Source organism: Remersonia thermophila, chromosome 4 (assembly GCF_042764415.1).
Source record: "Remersonia thermophila strain ATCC 22073 chromosome 4, whole genome shotgun sequence".
In the NCBI taxonomy this organism is placed as follows: Eukaryota; Fungi; Ascomycota; class Sordariomycetes; order Sordariales; family Chaetomiaceae; genus Remersonia; species Remersonia thermophila.
Genome location: NC_092220.1, coordinates 978,111 through 997,232, shown reverse-complemented (window position 1 = coordinate 997,232; position 19,122 = coordinate 978,111). Strand labels below are relative to the sequence as shown.

At 61.0% G+C, this 19,122-nt stretch overlaps 4 protein-coding genes across 4 annotated transcripts; 1 reads left to right on the top strand and 3 right to left on the bottom strand.

Annotated features, from left to right (window-relative positions):
• Window positions 1-25: 25 nt before the first annotated feature.
• On the bottom strand, window positions 26-5,286 carry VTJ83DRAFT_4393 (uncharacterized protein; the record flags this gene model as incomplete). Its single annotated transcript, XM_071010877.1, has 3 exons — window positions 26-4,684; window positions 4,752-5,114; window positions 5,206-5,286. 3 exons carry the CDS (start codon window positions 5,284-5,286, stop codon window positions 26-28), a joined length of 5,103 nt encoding a protein of 1,700 aa, XP_070865843.1.
• Window positions 5,287-7,606: 2,320 nt separating this feature from the next.
• Window positions 7,607-8,755, bottom strand: VTJ83DRAFT_4392 (uncharacterized protein; the record flags this gene model as incomplete). The annotated part of the gene is made up of 1 exon (XM_071010876.1): window positions 7,607-8,755. The coding sequence occupies one exon, from the start codon at window positions 8,753-8,755 to the stop codon at window positions 7,607-7,609; it is 1,149 nt and encodes a 382-aa protein (XP_070865842.1).
• A 2,177-nt stretch (window positions 8,756-10,932) lies between these two features.
• Window positions 10,933-11,555, top strand: VTJ83DRAFT_4391 (uncharacterized protein; the record flags this gene model as incomplete). Its single annotated transcript, XM_071010875.1, has 3 exons — window positions 10,933-11,166; window positions 11,233-11,395; window positions 11,464-11,555. The coding sequence occupies 3 exons, from the start codon at window positions 10,933-10,935 to the stop codon at window positions 11,553-11,555; spliced, it is 489 nt and encodes a 162-aa protein (XP_070865841.1).
• A 2,347-nt stretch (window positions 11,556-13,902) lies between these two features.
• VTJ83DRAFT_4390 (uncharacterized protein) lies at window positions 13,903-14,880 on the bottom strand (the record flags this gene model as incomplete). The annotated part of the gene is made up of 2 exons (XM_071010874.1): window positions 13,903-14,730; window positions 14,809-14,880. 2 exons carry the CDS (start codon window positions 14,878-14,880, stop codon window positions 13,903-13,905), a joined length of 900 nt encoding a protein of 299 aa, XP_070865840.1.
• Window positions 14,881-19,122: the final 4,242 nt, after the last annotated feature.

Sequence of the window (19,122 nt, the reverse complement as noted above, 5' to 3'; positions counted from 1 at the left end):
ACAACCCACCCCAGCCGTCTGCCACCTACTTTGCTCCGGGAACAACTCGCTTCCCGGCCTTCACCACCCTTCCCATGTCCAACACAATCTCAAAGTCGGCATCCTGTACCGCCTCTGCCTTGTGTGCGATGGTGATCACCGTGCTATGCTTCAGCTCCTCGCGCAGCAGCCGCTGGATGTAGCGGGCCGTGTCTGCGTCGATGGACGCCGTCGCCTCGTCGAGGATGACGACGGGGCTGCGGCGCAGGATGGCGCGGCCCAGGCCGACCAGCTGACGCTGGCCCTGGGACAGGTTTTTGCCGCCGGCGTCGACGGGGGTGTCGAGGGTGAAGGCGGAAGAGGAGCTGATTTTGTTGTCGTCGTCGTTATTGTCCTCGCCGTGTTCGGTGGCGGCGTCGGTGTCGTTGTCCAGCTCGTCCGTGCGAGCCTCGGCGTGCCTCCCCAGCACGCGCGCCAGCACCTCGGCGCGCTCGGCTTCCGTGTGCTCGCCCAGCGGGTCGAGGTTGTCCCGCAACGTGCCCGGGAACAGCACGGGGTCTTGCGCGACGAAGGTGATGTTGCGGCGCAGCGCGTGCTTGTCGACCGAGGCGACATCCACGCCGCCGATCCTGATCGTCCCGCTGCCCGCCGCCCTGTCGGGCAGCAAGGTGCCCAGCAAGCTCAGGGCGAGGGTGCTTTTCCCGGACCCGGTGCGGCCCGTGACGGCGACGTTGGCGCCGCCCGGGATGGCGAAGCTCACGTCCCGGAGCACCGGGTCGAGGTTCGGCGCGTACCGCAGCGTGACGCGGTCAAACACGACCTCGTCGCCGTAGCTCGGCCACGCCGCGGGCGGGGCCACGGTCCCCTGGGGCTCCTGCTCGACGTCCAACAGCTCCACGACCCGCTCCACGCTCACGAACTGCAGCTGCATCTCGCCGTACTTGCGGCACAGGTTATGCGTGCTCTGCACGAAGTTGGACGCGGCCGCCAGCACGAACCCCACGGCCCCGCCCGACAGGCCCGACGCGATGGCGGCCAGCGCCAGGACGAAGGAGCTCGCGGCGGACAGGATGTCGAACCGGTACTGCAGCCAGGCCTGCAGGCACCAGTACATGTGGTCGTGCTTCTGGAACGAGTCGGTGCTGGCGATGATGCGCGCCTGGAAGTGCGGCTCGGCGTGGTAGGCCCGGACCGTCGTGAGGCCCTCGGCGAGGGTGCCGATGTTGGCAAAGAGCGGCGACAGGTAGACGCGCTCGAGGCGGCGGAGGGACTGGGACGTGGGGAGGAAGCTGTCAAAGGTGATGAAGAAGAGGGCGGTCATGACGATGCTGATGACGAGGAAGACCGGGGTGGCGGTGGAGATGACGACGACCGAGGACAGCCAGCCGAGCGAGTGGAAGACGACGGCCATGAGCTGGTTGGCGATCTGCCCGTCGATGGCGGCCATGTCGGCGGTCAGGCGGTTGAGAAGGCGGCCGACGGGGGTCACGTCGTAGAAGCGGAACGTGGCGCCGGCGACCCGGCCCATGGTGCGCTCGAACATGTTCTTGCCGGCCTGGTAGATGATGACGATCAGGGACGCGTCCGAGAGGGTCTGGAAGAGCACCTGGGTCATGGACAGCACCAGGAACCCGACGAGCCAGGGGCCGACGTGGCCGCTCGGCGAGGGCAGGAGGCGGCCCAGGTCGAACCAGCTCTCCGGGGCGGGGGGGCTCGCATCGGCAACGCGCGATCCCGAGAAGAAGAGGAATTGTTCGTCCACCGGCAGAGCGGCACGCGAAATCAGCGAGCGTTGGAGAGGCTCCGGAGGGTACCCGCCGGCAAGGCCCAAGGCGGGCGCGGGCATCTCCTGACGATACCGCTCGCCCCATTCCTTCAGGTACCAAAAGTAGCCGATGCGCACGACGCGGAACAGCGTAAAGAACACCACCATGGTACACCACCAACGCAGCCGACCGGCCTTGACGTATTTCCAATACACCGACGCCACCACGCCGCCATGCACGCGGCGCTCCTCCTCGATGAACCTGTCCGGGTCCGCCGCCTCATCGTCGTCCGAAACGCCGGTCCCGGCGGCCCCCCCGGAGCTCTCTTCGCCGGCGCCGGCGATGGGCGGCGGCAGCGCCTGGGCCTGAGCCAGGCGAGCGAGGCGGTGGAGGTTGTTGGCGTTGGCGAGCTCGGCGCGGCCGTAGGCCAGGACGCGACCGCCGCTGACGACCTCGAGGACCTGGTCGGCGTAGGGGGCGACGATGTCGACGCGGTGGGTGACGAAGACGACGAGCCGGCCGGCCGTGAGCTCGTCCGCGTGCGTGCGGAACAGGTTGCGCAGGATGCTGGTCGCCGTCTGGTGGTCGAGCGCGGCGATGGGGTCGTCGAGCAGCAGGATGCGCGCGCGGCTGTACACGGCGCGCGCGAGAGCGACGCGCGCGCGCTGTCCTCCGGACAGGCCGACCCCGTTCTCCCCGATGAGCGTCATGTCCTTCCACTTGAACTTGTCGAGGTCGTCCCGCAGGCAGCACGCGTCGATGACCTTGCGGAAGCGCGCCCGGTCGTAGGGCGCCGAGAAGAGGATGTTGTCCCGGATGCTCATGCTCTCGAGCCACGGGGTCTGGGCGCAGTACCCGACCATCTCGCGCGGCACCTCCCTCTCGCCGCCCCGCTGGTCCATCTCCCCGAGCACCGCCTGCAGCAGCGCCGTCTTTCCGATGCCCACGCGGCCGCACACGACCGTCAGCCCCGGCCGGCACTCAAACGACACGTCGCGCAGCACCTCGCGCGCCGTCACGCCGGGCCACGAGAAGGAGGCGTCCCGGAAGCGAACCTCGAGCGGGCCCGGCGGCCCGGCCTCGCTCTGCTCGGCAGCCAGCAGATCGACCCCTTGCAGGTCCTCCTTCTCGGGCTCGCGCATGAAGGCCTCGATCCTCCCCATCGAGACGCGCGCGTTGAGCATGATGGTGATCAGATCCGGGATCTCCCGGAGGCTGTTCTGCAGCATGGCGAACAGATCGAGGGCGGGGAAGGCGACGTCGACGGTCAGGTCGCGGCCGCTGACGACCGTGTACGCCCAGAACCCCGCCACGGGGAACAGGTAGGCGGCGAGGGCGTTGACCGTGGCGATGGCCTTGACGACGAGGTTGCTCTGGACCACGCGGCGCAGCTCCACGCGGCGCGCCGCCATGATGGACTCGAGCCACGCCCCCTGCCAGTCGTACCACCGCAGGTGGCGGATGCTCTCGCAGAACTGGCTCGTGCGCTGCAGCTTGACGTCGCCCACCTCGCGCCGCGCCCGCTCGACCGTCAGCAGCAGGCGCATCAGGAACACGTTGGCCCCCATGCCCGCCAGCAGGATCAGCACGCCCGCCAGCGACGCGGGTCCCAGGATCCGGCCCAGCAGCGCCAGCGTCAGGATCAGGCTCAGCGGCTTGGTCACCAGCGTGTAGGCCTCCCAGAAGCGCTGGGACACGTCGTAGGCGTCGCCGCGGACGAGGTTGAGAATCCTGCCCGTCGAGGCGGGCGAGGAGGAGTCGGGCGTGGAGGACCCGGCATCGTCGTTGTCGTTGCTGTTGTCGTCGTTGTCGTCGTCATCGTCGTCGTTGTCGTTGTCGTCGTCCTTGGGCCGAGCGCGGTCGAGCCGAGGGCTGACAGGCACGGTGCGGGGAGGGGTGCTGAGGCTGCGATAACCGCGCTGAACGAGGGATCGGAGCTTGTTGAACCGGGAGGAGGAGCTGTTGGAGCGCGAGGAGGATGCGGAGGAGTGGATGCTGCTGGACTCGTCGTCGGTAAGGGTGGTGGAGGTGGAGACGCCGGTTGCCGTGGGGTAGCCGGGGAGAAGCCGTTCGGTTTCGTCATGCCCAGGTTCGTCTCCATCTCCATGCCCCGCGGGGTCGCCGTCCCCGTCCCTAGAATGACGGCCGCCGAGCGTAGCCCCCTCGACGTGCCCGCTCGGGATGGTAAAGGCCTTTCTCCTGAGCGCCTTTTCGTGGATCATGGTGATGAGCTCGCCGCGACAGCGCTCGTAGCAGCGACGGGTGAGCCAGAGGTTGAAGGTGGCCGTTTGGGCCCGGACGAGGCGGGCGACCAGGGTGATGGCGGCGTAGACGACGGCGGTGCGCGGGTTCGGCCCCTCGTCCGAGGCCAGGGCGGCGAGGAGCTGCTTCAGCAGCAAGGGCTCCGAGAGCTCGAGCGACATTTCGAGAACGCCAAGGCCCGTCGTGATGATGATGTCGGACCCGTTGGCCTTGAGAACGCGCCCAAAGACGCTGCCCTTGACCTCCCGGAACAGAGCGTGCAGCCGGGTGTGCTGAAACTGATGGCCGAGGCGCCAGACGTCCTCGTCGTGCAGCTGCCGCTCGTACCCGAGTTTGATGAGCGGCGCGATCCACGACACGGTCATCCACTGCCAGAGCGTGATGATGTCCTCGGGGGTGCGGAGGGCGTGCGTGGGCTGGGTGAAGGGCTTGGCGATGTCGCGGCTGTCCAGCAGCGGATCCCTCAGGGGCATGTTGAGGATGACGACGATGGACGCCAGCGGCAGGACGCACCCGGCCGTCCATGCGAGAGCCCGCTCGGGCCAGCCGCCGGGGGATGCGCCAGGCATGAGGAGGAGCAGGGCCGTTTCGACGGCCAAGACGACGCCGTTGACGAAAAGCACGGCGCCGGGTGCGGTTCGGGGCCGTTCCACGGCGAGCATGAGACACGAAATGATCTGGATTGATTCGTCAGCCCGGCCCGCATGCCGGACACCCCGGAGGGGACGGGGGATCACCTCTTACCGCCGGAACGAACGACCCAAGATACAGCTGAGCATGGCCCGGGTTGACGGCGGCACCCATCGCAGCCGATACCGCAGCGCCGGCGCTGCAGACCAAGACGGCCAGGGTCCAGGGGGTCCACGACTTGGCGCGGTCCCGAGGCTCACCGGCGATTCCTGACTCGCCATCGCCGAGGGATGCAGACCTCGACGGCGACGGCCCGTCATGCTCCTCGGCGGCGAAGCACCGCAGCCACAAAGGACGGCGGACGCTCCACGCCGGACCGGCGGCGTAGCGGAGCACCACGGTCACGACGGCGACCCACAGCGGAATGTGGGACAGGAGGCCGATGCATGCCGGGTTGAACTGGCCGAGGGAGGGTATCTAAGAGGGAATCTCGGTCAGCGACGAGGCGGAGACCGGGGACCGGGGGCCGGGGACCGAGGCGGCAAAGCAAGCCGACTAGCTCCCTTACCCATATATTTCGGCAGCAACCGTAGCAAGGCCACAAGAGGTCCCACCATCCGGGATCGGGCGAGGCGGCATCCATGACCATGATCGCGCCGGAGGAGGAGGAGGAGGAGGGGAGGGGGGGGAGGGGGGAGGAGAGGGAGGAGACGGTTGTGATGGTGGAGTGAGCCGCTCACGATACCCACACAAACACACAAGAGACGTTGGAGGCGGTGAAAAAAGGAACAAGGGAAGATAGGGGGGGAAAACGGCACTAAAATAAATAAGGGAGAAGATGAAGAGACCAAAAGAGTTTAAAAAAAAAAAAGCCAGGGGGACCGTGGGGTTTCGGAGATCTATCTCATGCGAGAGAAACAGGTATAAGAATCAACCAGGGTCTAGGTGTGGGAGATGGGCCTCTCCAAGACACTAGGTACCCTGGGACCAGGGAAGACGAGCAGATGGAGACACCACCAAGGGGGTAGCTAGAACGGTTCTGCGGCGGCGGCGGCGGCGGCGGCGGCGGCGTCGAACCGGCCAGCGGAACCACGATATGCTTCTGCGTCTGCATCTGCGTCTACGTCGGCTTCTGCTTCTGCTTCTTCTTCTTCTTCTTCTTCTGCTGCTGCTTTTGTTTTGGCTTCTGCTTCTTTCTCCTCGGCAGCATGCATACAGCGAGTACGTATTTTTGTTTTCTCTGGCCTTCTTTTTTTTTTTTTATTATTAATATTTTTATTCTTATTTTGGCCCGCGACAGAACAGGTCTGGTGGGAGGGCTGCCCGGCTCCCGGGGCCAGGGACGCTGTCCACGGGACCTCTCCGCCTTCACCGACTATTGGGTGCAGATCCAAAAACCATGCGCCAGACGAAACGGGGTTTGCCGGACAGACAGCTGATTGCTACCCACTCGCTGCCCCCAGTCCTCTCCGAGAATGGCGGAGAGGAAGAGCCGGGCGGTCGGGGGCCGGAAGCTCTTGTGAACGTACTGCCTAAGTGACGTTGTTAGATGTATGTACGTCGGCCCTGCACGTAGGTACATGACTACCGTGTGTGCAGTGCGTGTAAGTGGTCCTTGATTTGTCGGTTGACGTACAGTACCGCATTCGGTGCCGCGCAGGGGTTTGGTTCTGTGGTCCAGGGTCGTCAAGGACCGCCGTAGCGGCAGCGGCGGTAACAACGGCTACTCCACAGAGACGGCCGATGCATGGTGTGCGAGCGAGCCGTCGCGGGCGGTGGGTGGTGGGTTGGGCACGAGTCGGGTCAAGGTCAACGGCGCGAACCACGCAGCGTCCAAGGTTCTAGAGGTGTGCGTGTGCCACCCGGCCAGCGAGGGTACCGTACCGCAACCATCCGGGATGCATCCGCTTGTCTCGGGAGATATACCCGGACGTAACCCCCGACTCAAATCGGCGCAAATCACACCGGAGCCAACACACCATCTTGGCTGGATTGGGTGGGAATGGCCGCCTAGACCCAACAACTTGTGCAACTCGTCGCCACTTGAGGCCCATTCGGTGAGGCGGCACAGGACCCAAGCGGCAGGTAAATCACCCTATCTTGCCACATCCACTCCCACGCCCCCTCTCTCCCCCCCTCCCCCATTCTCGACCGGGCGTTTCGAATGTTAGCTCCATGTGCATGGGTCATGGGCCGGCCCGCCGAACCCCGCCCCTGGGCAGGCAAAAATGGCGGCGGCGGCGGCGGCGGCAGCGTGTGGTCGACGCTGCAGCAGCAAACACCCCCCTCCCCCTTCCCGACCCTGGACAGCAATCTTCGCAAGGCATCTAGAATTGAGAGCCGTCTTCCATCCGATCCCATCCCGCCAATCCGCTGCGGAGCAAAGGATGCCATACGCATGTGGTGCTGCTGCTAGATATCGGCCCCGCACCAAGGAAAGCGGCTTGTGGTGTATCATCAACAGAAAGCAGGGGATCCAATTTCCTTGCCGTCACGTCACCACCGTTCTCCCGTTCTGGCAACTTCCCACTTCGCTGCTGCAAAGAAAAGGGAAGAAAAGAAACCAAAAAAACCGCGCTCACTTCCATTCCATGACGCCGGCGTGTCCGTGACCCCAAGAAACAACAAATCCTACCAAGCCAAAGCCAAAAGAGAATCCTACCCAAACGGCTCAGCCATGGTCCAAGACTCAGGTACGTACAAACAAAGACGCCGGGTTGGCCGGGTTCCGACAAAGGATCCCGTCCCGCCCCTCTTCCCTGCAGCGCCAACCTGTCCAAAGAGAGCCAAACACAACAGGGAAAACAAAAAGAAACAAAAAAATAACGGCCATCATCATGATGATCATTTCGTGATTATCATATGTTTACCCCAATCCCGATCCAACCAAGCGTCCGTCATCCCTCCCCCCCCCCGGCTCACCGCTGCTTTTTTACCCGCACCTCGCATGCGCATGTGCCGCTCTCTCGCTACCTGGGCTGCCAGGAAGACCCTGGATACAGCTGTTGCTGGACGCCATAGGGTGGATAGTACTGCGGCTGCGGTGGCTGCGGTGGCTGCTGTTGTTGATGTTGCTGCTGTTGCTGCTGCTGCTGCTGCTTCTGCGTAACACCCGGCTGCTGTTGTGGCACGACCACCGGGGAGCCGCTCATCTCGGCTGGCGCGTGTGCCGAGCCCGGCAGGAAGTGCTGCGAACCGTCCATCTCATGGATCGGCACCACCACAGCTGCCGCCCCCGGCTGCGTCGGCGTTGGCGTGCCCCCGCCAGGGTATGGCGAGTCCCACGTGTAACTGCTGGTTCGCGCGTCGGGTGACGACGCCCACTCTTTCTTTTGATGCCACGAGGAGGCGGCGGCGGCGGTAGCGGCGGCGGGGTCCAGCGAGGCGCCGTAATAAGACGTATCCTGCCCCGACGCGGCCATGGATGCGGCCGACGGGGCGCCGTAGGGGTGGTTGCTCTGGGGCAACATGGGGTGGGATTCCTCGCCCGTCTTCTTTCGCTGCTGCATGATCATGTAGATGATGGCGGCGAGCACAACGAAGCCGCCGATGGCGCCGACGATGATGCCCGCCAGAGCGCCGGCCGACAAGCCGCTCCCGCCCTCGTCTTCCTCATCGTCTGTTCCCGACGAGGGCGTCGGCGTGGAGGGCCGGGTGGCCGTGACGGTGGCGGGCCCCGAGGCCGTCGTGCCCGTCGGCCCGTCCGTCGGCTCGCTCGTCTCCGTGGTCCCGGCCCGTGTCGTGCGCGAGGTGGTGGTTTCTGGCTCCCCGACCCTAGCCACCTCCATGAAGGCGGCTTTGCTAATCGTCAGGGGCGTGTTCGAGTCGCTGCATGAGACCTTCATCATCTCGTAGACGGCGTCGAGCAGCTCCGGCGCCGTCCGTCCCACGCACTCGGCCGTCGTTGTGACGAAATTGCCGCCGTTGCGGCAGTAGCAAGCATTCTGCGCCTCTACCGTTCTGGCTTCGCATCGTGAGCTCACCCCGGCCTGCGCAAGGCAGGGCTGAGCCCCGGACGGGTAGTGACTCCAGTCGTCTTCCACGGCATGCGACGCGGGGATGAGCATCAGGGTCGCTATTGCGACCGGAAGCAGCCGCATCCTACCAAGGTCGACCATCTTGGCGGACTGGCACCGAGATGTCGGCGGTGATGGTGCGTGCGATCGCAGTGCTGTATCTCGTGTGCTCGGGGGTGTGCGATCTATTCCAGTGTTGGTCGGCAACCGGGGTTCGATCAAGCGCGTGCGTTGATCTGTGAAGAATCCTCGTCGTGTCGGCCCGCTCAAATGGTAGAATTCACCACAGAGAAGAATACAAGACGAGACTCAGCCCTCTATCCAAGCCACGTCTAGCCCAGCCGGAGCGCTGCTTAGCGTGGTTCCGTCTGGCGCCAAGGAATGGGCATGAACAACGGCCGCACGATTCCGGGCAGCGATTGTCGTAAGGAGGTTGGGGGTTGTGGGAGAGAAGAGAACAGGCGTAACGAGCGGTTCCGTGGATAAGAATCACCCGGTGCGCGCTTCGACGACAGATTAGGGGGCGAAAGAGGGAAGAGAAGGAGGGGGGGAACAGAATTCAGCTGGCTGGTCGGAGCGATCGCGTCGCTGAGCGGCTCACAACGGGGAGTGTCGAAGCCCCTCATACTCTCGCTGTGAAGCTGAAGGTCGGTCCAGGGGTAGGGCGGGTCGTGGCGGTCCAGCTTTGTACTATACATATGCCGCCTGGCCCCCAGGAACTTTGGAGCTAAGCTTATTCGAGTTGCCCATCAGCGAAGCTTGATGTCGGCCAAGGCGTTCTTGTGGTGTTCGTTCGGTACCTTCAGCCGACGGCGAGGTAAACTTGTTGATGACGCACAGTACGTACATGGTACATCCAGAACACACCGCTCTAGGAGCTGGGGAGACCGTGCTGAACATATGTCCCCCCCAAGTTCGTCTCGTCCGTTGTCAGTGCCGGACCCGTGGGATGTTCTCCGACCCAGCAAGACGGGAGGCGAATTTCAGCCCCAGCCGAATGGTTGCTCCCACACGCAAGCTCCGACGCACGCAATTTCCGCGGGGCGGCCCCTGGGCGGGCTGGCTGCTACCACTGGCCCGGCAACGCCAGCTCTGCCGTCCACCGCATCCGCGGTGAAAAATGTTGCAGCCTGGAAATTACCGGATCCCTCAGGCGCTCCTGCGCGGTAGCCAACCGACCTTGTCGGTCGACCTGCGGCGTTCCTGTCGTCTCTTCTCGTTCCCCTCGTTCAAGTGTTTCGTCCGCTTGGGAGGTTGGCAGCCCGTTGGGCCTGATCCACCGCCGGTCGGTCAGCAGAGCAAAAGCCAGTGGACACTGCGCCGGTGGCGGCGATGTGATTGGCCCTTGGCGGGACGCCAGATGCTATTTTTAGCCTCTGGGCTGGGGGCAGATCGAGATCGAGGCCCGGGATGGCCCTGGAATGCCGTGGTGTGAAGAAAGCTTGAAGATCGCTTTTGCGTCGCATGTTTCCATACGAACCATCAGGTCTATGGAATCGAAGGCGGCGGGGCCTTCCATCGTGTCGAATGCGTGGTGTGTTTCTTGCTGTCTTCCTCCAGATTGTGGCGCATGCGTGACGGTTGGGGGAGAAGCAACACGGGCAACGCTGTCGCAGCGCTGGCGTTCCGGGCCCGGTCTCACAGCGTTCACAAATGACCCGTCGAAACGTGGAAAACAGGGAATGGCTAAACTTTTCGGGATCCCCCAAAGGCACCGAGCCGGATATGCAGGGTGGACGATGGATCTCGGGAGACCTTTAGGCATTCGGAGTTTGGGCGTGAGAAAAATGGAGAAAATACATCCAGCACCTTACACAGTACATACACCGTAGAATTCATCTTGTTGGCATCATGTGAGGGTTAGGGTTGCCTCCGTCATGTACAAGGACTCGTAGACAGTGGGCTCCACCTTCTCCGTCCAGAGGTAGTTACTGTGTAAGTCACGACAGTCACGACCGTTGCTCGATGACGTAGTTGCCCAAAAAAACCGCCGCATCTTGGAGGGAAACTCGTACCAGCATAACGACGTAGGCATCCGCGGAATCCCGTCACGGAACGGAAACACGTGAGCCAGGTTTCCATTCCGGACCGACCTGTCGGTAGCTTCCATTACCATCTCCTACCATCTCCCACCATCTCCCATTGTATTTGCCCGTCTGTAAGAGTCCATCAACGACACCTCACCTGGTCCATTCATTGTCCCGTCGTTAGCCTCTGGTTACTGGAACTCCCCTCTGTCTGAATTGATCTCCCGAATTCAACAGAAGACGCCTCCCACCATGGCTACCCCCGGAGGACACGCCATCGCCACCACCAACGAGGTGATTGAGAGCGCCGTCATCCGCGCCCCTCTCTCCCACGTCTGGCATTTCCTCAAACTGGCCGAGTTCCACAAGTTTTGGTCCGCCATGTCCCAAGCCGAGGTCATCAAGGGCACGAGCCCGGAGACGGACGTGTTCCGCTGGACCTTCAAGGACGGCAGCGTCGTCGAGGTCAAGCAGGATGAGTACAGCGTGAGCCTCTCTCTTCTGGATCTCGTTGAAAGGCAAGGCCGCTGGCCTCGTTTCCCTTGTATCTAGACCCTCGACCACTTCATCACGTACAGCGTCATCAACTCGGAGCCCAACCTGTCGTACTCGAGCGCCGTGAGCACCATCCGCTGCTGGGCCGTGACCTCGGGCGAGTTTGAGGACTCGACCTTTGTCCGCTGGACCTCCAAGTTCTCGAGCGATGCCGATGTCGGTAAGTGATGGTTCCAGCGTTGCGTGGAGCTGACGGGGTAGAGCCGCCTTGCTGACTGTCGCTCCAAGGTGTCGTCGAGGATGCCAAGTACAAGCGACGCGATGCCCTGAAGGACCTGGCGGACGCGGCGGCTAGGATGGTCAAGGAGCATGCCGACTAACGGGCGTGTTGGCATTGCGGGGGCTTTCCTAGGGTTTTTTTGCAACCATGTCCCATGAAGAAATCCGTGCAGAGCTTTGTTAGTCCTTGGACACGAAGCAGGCCGAGGGTGATTGAGCGCTTTGCCTTGGCATAATGCCGTGAGTTCGAATAGACGATAACGATCGAGTTATGTACTATGTAACTCGGAGACGAGCCAGCTTGCCAATAGACACTCCAAGCTGTCAACCATGCTCGTAGGGAAGTGGCATGGCCGTAACAATGCAGAGTCGGAGTGTCGAGACCTTACCGCTCTGACGGTCGGGCCGGTTTCAACGTTGGGGGAGCAGGATGGTAGCCAGTTGCCCACGTCCCCGACCAAGGGGGGGCGATGATTCGCAGGAAAGCTGTTGTCATCTTGCTCGACAGGAGCTCGACATCCATCTGACCTCATCTCCTGAGAGGTCCTTGCTGGTTTTCACGTTTCACCTTTAGGGAGCATGCCACTGACGTTGCCATGTTTCTGGTGACAAGCAGTAACAATGTCGATTCATCTAGTCTTCTAGTATTACCCTGCCCAGGCAATGCCAACTTCTGTTCTCAACTGTGCTCTGGTGGAGCTGGTTTCGGTAAAATCCAAAACACGTCAACTAGGAAGATGGATCCTTCAACAGCGGCCAAATGGCCCTACACTTGAACCTCGCCTGCCCAAGGTCTTAAGGTAGGTAGGTACCTTGGTTTCCAGCTTTCTTTCACTCTCTTGTCTATTACCACCATCACCACAACCAATTGAATACCTTCATCGGCGGTTTACAAGCTCACTCGCTCGAGCACTGGAACTACGCCATCGCATCGAGCCCGATATCAACTACTCTCTAAACTCCATCCTCGAGTCAGTTACTTATCCAACAAGGCGTCAACAACATGGCGTCCTTCATCATCTACCCACCCGTCGTCATAACCGTGGCCAACCCCATTGTTGTTCCCCGAATGACTGCCTATGCTGCGTACGATGACCCGGTTCCTCTGTCTCTCTCTCTCTCTCTCTCTCTCTCTCTCTCTCTCTCTCTCTCTGTTACACTCCTTTCCGGTTTGCCTCCGGTCCCGAAGCATCATCCAGCGTCATCTTTCCATAACCATGAGCCCGTATCCCCACGACATTTGCCCTGTCCCCCCGATGAGCATCATCCCTGTTCACGAGCTCGCGATGGCATCCCTTCAAGAAACGATCTACCTGCCTGCGCCTAACGCACAACCAACGAACAGCTCCCAAGCTTCCCCTCCGCCCGCTCCTCCTCTGAACCCTCCCTGCCCCGACACCGCCGGTACCCCGCCGGGGACGACATCCACCACCGCCGCCGCCGCAGCAATCTGCTTCCATCTCAACCGAGCCAACATCGGCGTCCCCTTCCAGCAGCAGCGGCAGACCGTGACGACAACGGCATACACCACCGCTGCCGCCGTCTCGGTCCCCGCCATGACAACGGCGGTAGTCATGGGCGTGCCTGTCGTGCAGCAGCAGATTGCGGGGGCGGGGATGCCCGTGAGGCTTGCCCCGTGAGCTTCCCCGAGGCTTGCACCTGCATTGGTTGATCGATGTCTTGGAGCGGGCGGAGGCGGTTGCTGCGGTGGATGCTGCCGGTTTGGCTCGGGGGCGAGTTGATGTTGACAAGCTCCGTGACGAAAAAAAAAAAAAAAGAAATTATTGATTGATTGACCGACTCGCTGGGTTCAACCGACCAGGGAGAAAGGAGCTAGCGATGGAGGCTTGAGCCGGTGAGCCATGGCGTCTCAATGGATCCGGGGAGGATCTGGCCAACTCCCTGTCTACCACAGGGATGTGACACCAGGGTGTTAGACAGGGAAACGCAAGCAAGTTCATGTCCTGGACAACAAGAGGACTCGGACGAGCCAAGGGTTCAGACGAGGAACTGAGGGATCCTGCGGAGGCCGCTTGTGCTCTCCTCCCTGCTACACACGACTTTGGGAGTCCCAAGAACCAGCAGCTGGACCACCCGTTAAGTTGGTAGAGTTCACCGTCGTAGGCGTTGAATCGAAGCACATACATACAACACATCACCAGGGCGTCGGCTAGGCCAGCAAATATCAAGGATTGTCCCCCAATGGAAACACACCAGACCTCGATTAGAAACTCGCCAACGGGAAACTATGTACAAGAAAAGTGAAACGCGGACGGGGGGTATTTCGTTGGATCCATCGCTGCTCCACTTGTCCAAAACCGCTATTGACTGTATGTATACCGCTCCGCCATCAGGCTACCGACACACGCTACGCGCGGGCTGAGTTGCCCTGTCCATCCGTTACCAAGATGGCCGTTGAGAAGGATGCCCTCGAGCCACGCGACCCGCTTAGAAGAGAGCAAAGAGACCAGCAACGGCGGCGACGGCGCCAAAGCTGAGGGTGACGCGAGCGGCACCGGCAGTGACGACGGGGATGCTGGTGGTGGGCTCGGCGACGGGCTCCGAGGGAGCCGAGGTGATGGGCACCCTGGTGATGGTAGGAGTAGCCGTCGGGGTGAAGAACGAGCCGGTGAAGCTGCCGGTGGGGAGGTCGGACGAGGGGACGTCGTCGGTGGGAACGCCGCCGGTGGGCTCCTCGTCGTCGTCGCCGCCGGGCACCGTGGTCACGGGGCAGACGGTGGTGGTGACGATGGTCTCGACGGTGGTGGTCACAACGCCGTTGGGGCAGCTGGGGACGGCCGAGGGGCACTGGGTGATGGTGCGGGTCGTGGTGGTGGTGATGGTGCTGGTGGTGTACTCGGGCTCGTCGGTGGTGACCGGAGCGGTGGTCTCGGGCTCGTCGGTCGGGCAATCCTCATCCTCGGTGTCCGAGCCGCTGTCGGTGGGCTCAGGCTCGGGCTCGCTGGTGGTGGTGGCCGGAGCGGTGGTCTCGGGCTCCTCGGTCGAGCATTCCTCATCCTCGGTGTCCGAGCCGCTGTCGGTGGGCTCCGGCTCGGGCTCGCTGGTGGTGGTGGGGACCTCGGTGGTGGCCGGGTTCGAGTAGGTGATGCACGAGCAGGCCGAGCTGACGGCCTGGACGTTGCTGTCGCAGTTGCCAAAGTTGGTGGGGATGGCGGCAGGGGCGGTGGTGGTGCCGGCCAGGAACTGCGGGCACCACGCGACGGCCTCGGCGGCGAAGCGCTCGTCAACCAGGTTGCGGTAGCAGTTGTCGAGCTCCTAGGATGGGGCATTAGCATCTGGCTGGTGCTCTTCTATGAACAGAGGCCGGGGGAGGGCGGGAAATCATCCACATACGCAATCGGGGTACTCGTTGGCGGTGGCGAGGCCAACGGCCAGGGCGCCGAGAGAGAAGAGAGCGGTACGCATTTTGGCGGTTTGGAAGGGAGAGGGTGTGTTTTCTGGCAGGGAGCTGAACGAGCGACTGGGGAACCCGAAGGTTGGATATTAAGGTATACAAGAAGTATCCTGATTATATACGGGGGTGAGGAGGGAAAGAGAGGGAGAGGAAGGAGAAGATGCAACCACGGGCGGCTCGCGGGCTTTATTCCTCAGCTGGTCCCCCGGCTGCTCAGCCGATCAACCGGACGAAGGTGCTTGATGGTCCGAGGGTGTTGGGGCAGAGAGAGACCCGACCATACCCAAATCGGGGTATGATAGAACGCGAGATGGGCGCTCGGCGAGTGAGGGCGCGGGATGGACGTCATGCCCCTGCCCTTCCAAGATCAGAGCTTTCCCCCAGAGAGCTTGGCCCGGGGTGTGTCCGCCGGCGTGGCGCCCTGTCATCACGAGAGATGACAGGGGCCCGCCCTTACCGCCCGTTGGAAGCGATTTGGATAGGGAGATTAGCTGGACGGGGGGTGACATTGCAGCCATTGGCGGCAGAATACGACCCGGGGCGTCTGCGAGGTTTCTGGGCTGGGCCTGGCTGGTGGACCGAAGGGCGCGTCGTGGCCAGGCGCACCCATCCCATACGAAGCCTCACCACACCGCACAAGGCACACGACGCTTGAATACGAGCCCTTGGGCACTTTTTTGGCCGTTGTGGTGCGAATGGGGCCTCAGAGGAACGGTTTTGCCGCAACGTTGGGCCAACGAATCAACCCGTCAGGGCGACCAAGCCGAAACTGGCGTAGTGTCGCCGGCGTGTCGTGGGTCGTGGTGGGTTGAGGCGGATTGAGGACAGGCTGAGCTCCCTCGGAACCGGGAATGACCCTGGGGGATCTTCATGTGCCTGTGGATTTGCGGATGACCCAAGCCCGAAACCCAACTTTCTTTTTGGGAAAAGCGCGCAAAGCATGAAGAACGACGGCCCACCATCAGATTGGGTTGGCTCTCTCAACCTTCCGGCTTGGGGGTAGGGGTCGCTTGGCCGGTACAGAAATAGGAATGTCCGCTTTTTCCCCTGCGATAAGCCTGCAATGCGACGACGGGATCCAACGTCCATCGCACGTGCAGCTCACGCTCTCGGACGACGCCGTGCGCCAACCATTAGCTAGGTAGTTGGTTACCAGAGGGGCACCGCGGTCATCGCTGATGATGCCGTCGAGCCGCTGACGATGCCTGACGATCTTGTATCAAAAGCACAACACCGTGATGCCGCCGAAACACGTCGGCACGCGCCTCTTGAAGATCGTGCAATCTCAACCCCGTGGCCAGACACGTCCATTGGGATGGGCGCTGCAGGAGGGCGCTGTCGAGTCCGAGCCATCTGCATGCAGCCTCAACAGCCACCGCAAATATTTCCTCTAGATTGTTTCAACCCGCAATCAAACTTGTTTCAACCCATCGCCTTGCGTCTCTCCAGATCCAGGTTCAAGCCGATGGATAATCTTTTTTTTTTTTTTTTTGCAACATTACACGTGTGCGTCCATGTCTCTCCTGCAAGGGACAATCCGTCGCGAACGTGTTCGGAGTTCTGCATTGTAACGCGGGGGAAAGGTCGTGCAGATTGCAGTTGCATCGAAACCCACCTCTCTGTGACTGAGAGTTTGCACGATGGCTGGGGATCGTCCGTGTGTGCGACCCCTCTCGTTGACATTGGCATGGCCGCGATGACAAGATGGGCTTCTCCTCTGAGGGGGATCACCGATATGGTGACATTGGACAGGTCCGTCCCTGATCTGAAAGTCACGCTGACAGATGCGACTCGAGGCTGGCTCACATGAACAAGCACCGCCATGATTTTCAGCCTGTGGTCAACTCGTATATTGTGTACTGCGTAGGCAAGTTCTCCCCCTTGGCCTCGAGGGCCGAGGTTTTTCCTTTTTTTTTTTTTTTTTTTTTTTTTTTTTTCAACAAATCAGGCGGCGCCGATGATGGACCCCTTGCGCCTCGTTAACACATCGATGCTTACCCGGCCCAAAGAAATTCTGGCTTCGGCCGTTACGGCTATGCCGCTCGGGCTTGGCTAGCTACCTACCCTTGCTCCCTGGTGCCATTGGCGATGTGACTGAACGTTCGAGAATCATACGCAGTAGCAGCTCCTCGATCATGCCGGTGACATCCGCAAAGGCTGGGGGATCGACCAAGTGTGATGATGCCTTAGCATGCTAATAGTGATCTTCCTTGCCTGGTAAACCTCATGGATAGTCTTGTATATACTGTAGTACAGAGCTATAAGGCGGTCGTTGGCTCCAAAGATACCAACCATGCACCTTCTAGTCAACAGCAACCACTGTGGCTTCTGGTAGCCATGGTGCCTGTGGAACTGATCTCTTCATCAACTCTCACCCTACTCACCGTCCCATCGGTCCACGCAAAGCACCGCGCCAGTGAGAGCGCGATACAAACGCTCCGCCACAGCCAACGGGACAAGCAAACCCACAAACAGGCCCTAACTTCAAGAGGTGGTGACACTCCCAGTCGATTCTATCTAGCACAAGCGAGCATTGGCGATGAAACCGAGCATGCGAAGGGACCAGCAGAGTATCTGGATGAACTCGCAATGAAGGGGACCTCTCTGGCGTTCCAACTCGGGGCTTGGTTGCACGCTAAACCCACTCGAAATGGATGGCCTGGCTGACGGACGTTGCCAGATTCTCAAGGGGCTCGACATCAGCTCTCAACAGCACTGCTCGCCTTTTCACAGCAGACGCAGACATGACAATTTCGTAGACCGGTCAATGCTATCCATACACCCTGCCAGAACGCAGAATGACCAGTAGCAACCCGACTTACGAAGACGCAGACACGGAAGAAGACAAAAGAAAAAAGAAGAAAAGACGTCAAGACGAAGGGAAAGAGAAAAAAGGGTGATGAAAATGATTCCATAACCTGAATAGCGCATAGGATGAAACAAAACAGATCTGCTCGTGCCCCTTTTAACGACAATATTCGGCCATCAAATGAAACGTGAGAGCTCTCGGGGGCTCAGGTGATATCCAGAGGCCGATGGTCAAGATAGCTTTGAGGAATGAAAAAGCCCTTGCTCTCTGCTTTCTTGTGGCAGTGTCGTCTCAACACCAGGGAGCTTTGCTACGAGCAGTTCCTGCGACAAGACTTCCCTTCACGTCGTCTTCCCTGTTGGAGATGGAGGATGACAGGTGCACTCGAGTATTAGTATCTGAGTGGTTCGCTCAAGGAATACCAATTAGAAGAACCTGTAGAAGAGCTGACACAAGAGCAAGGAATATGCTGCTATTTGCAACCGTTTTTAGGAACATCTCCGCGGTAATTGCGAGCAATGCTGAACTTCCATGGGCTCCCGGATGGAACCAGGATCCTAGCTCGGCATGTGAGCTATGCTCCGGAGTACCGGGATACTTCTAGGGTGTCCCAGGAAAGCCGGATGTCTTCCCCGTCAGGATGGAGCTTCTTGGGCTACATGGAGCCCCCAGGGGCTGTATAAGATGCTTTCGGTACTAGGTAGTCAGTATAGTGTATCTATCGAGGTATATTTCCACATCTTCCGTGGTGGCCTGACAAGCTGCGGGCCGTGCTACTTCCTACGACACATTTCAGCACGCCATGGTCCATCTCAGCCAGGTCGTGAGGCTGAACGCCGACGGGCCTTGAGGTTTCCCGTCCCTCCCGCATGGCCTCGTGCATACTTACCTGACTGCCTGACCTTTCGATCATGGCGTATCGCCCGCACTCGAACAGCTTCATGAGCAACGCCTAGGTCCGGAGGGAAAGATGCCGTCCCTCCTTATGGCTCATGGCCTGATCTCCAGACCCTCGATTCAGGACGCGGAGCCGCCCCTGGCCCTGCCAGCTGCGCTGGAAAAAAGTCTAGGAGCCATGTACTTCCAAGTGGAGGGAACACGTTGGCCGCAGCATACCAGTTTCATTTCGGTCAGACTCCCCCATGCTGGAGGACGGGGTTTTCTCACGTCGCAGAGTACGTGCCTGCATGCCGGGCAAGCTCAGAACAGCGTGCCTGCGTCCTCCCACACGACGCGACGGAACGTGCCACGGCGTCAACCTGACCCTCGGGACCTCATGACCTACCCAGGTACATGGTTCGGTCCACGCAAGGATATCAACGGGCGAGTTCAACCTCGGGAGATTGGCTTCGGGCGAATCTGGGGCCGTGGTGTCTCTGGCAGCACAGCATGTACTAATATAGGTGAAGTGTATTCATGTTGCACGTAAGCTCATTGATTTCAG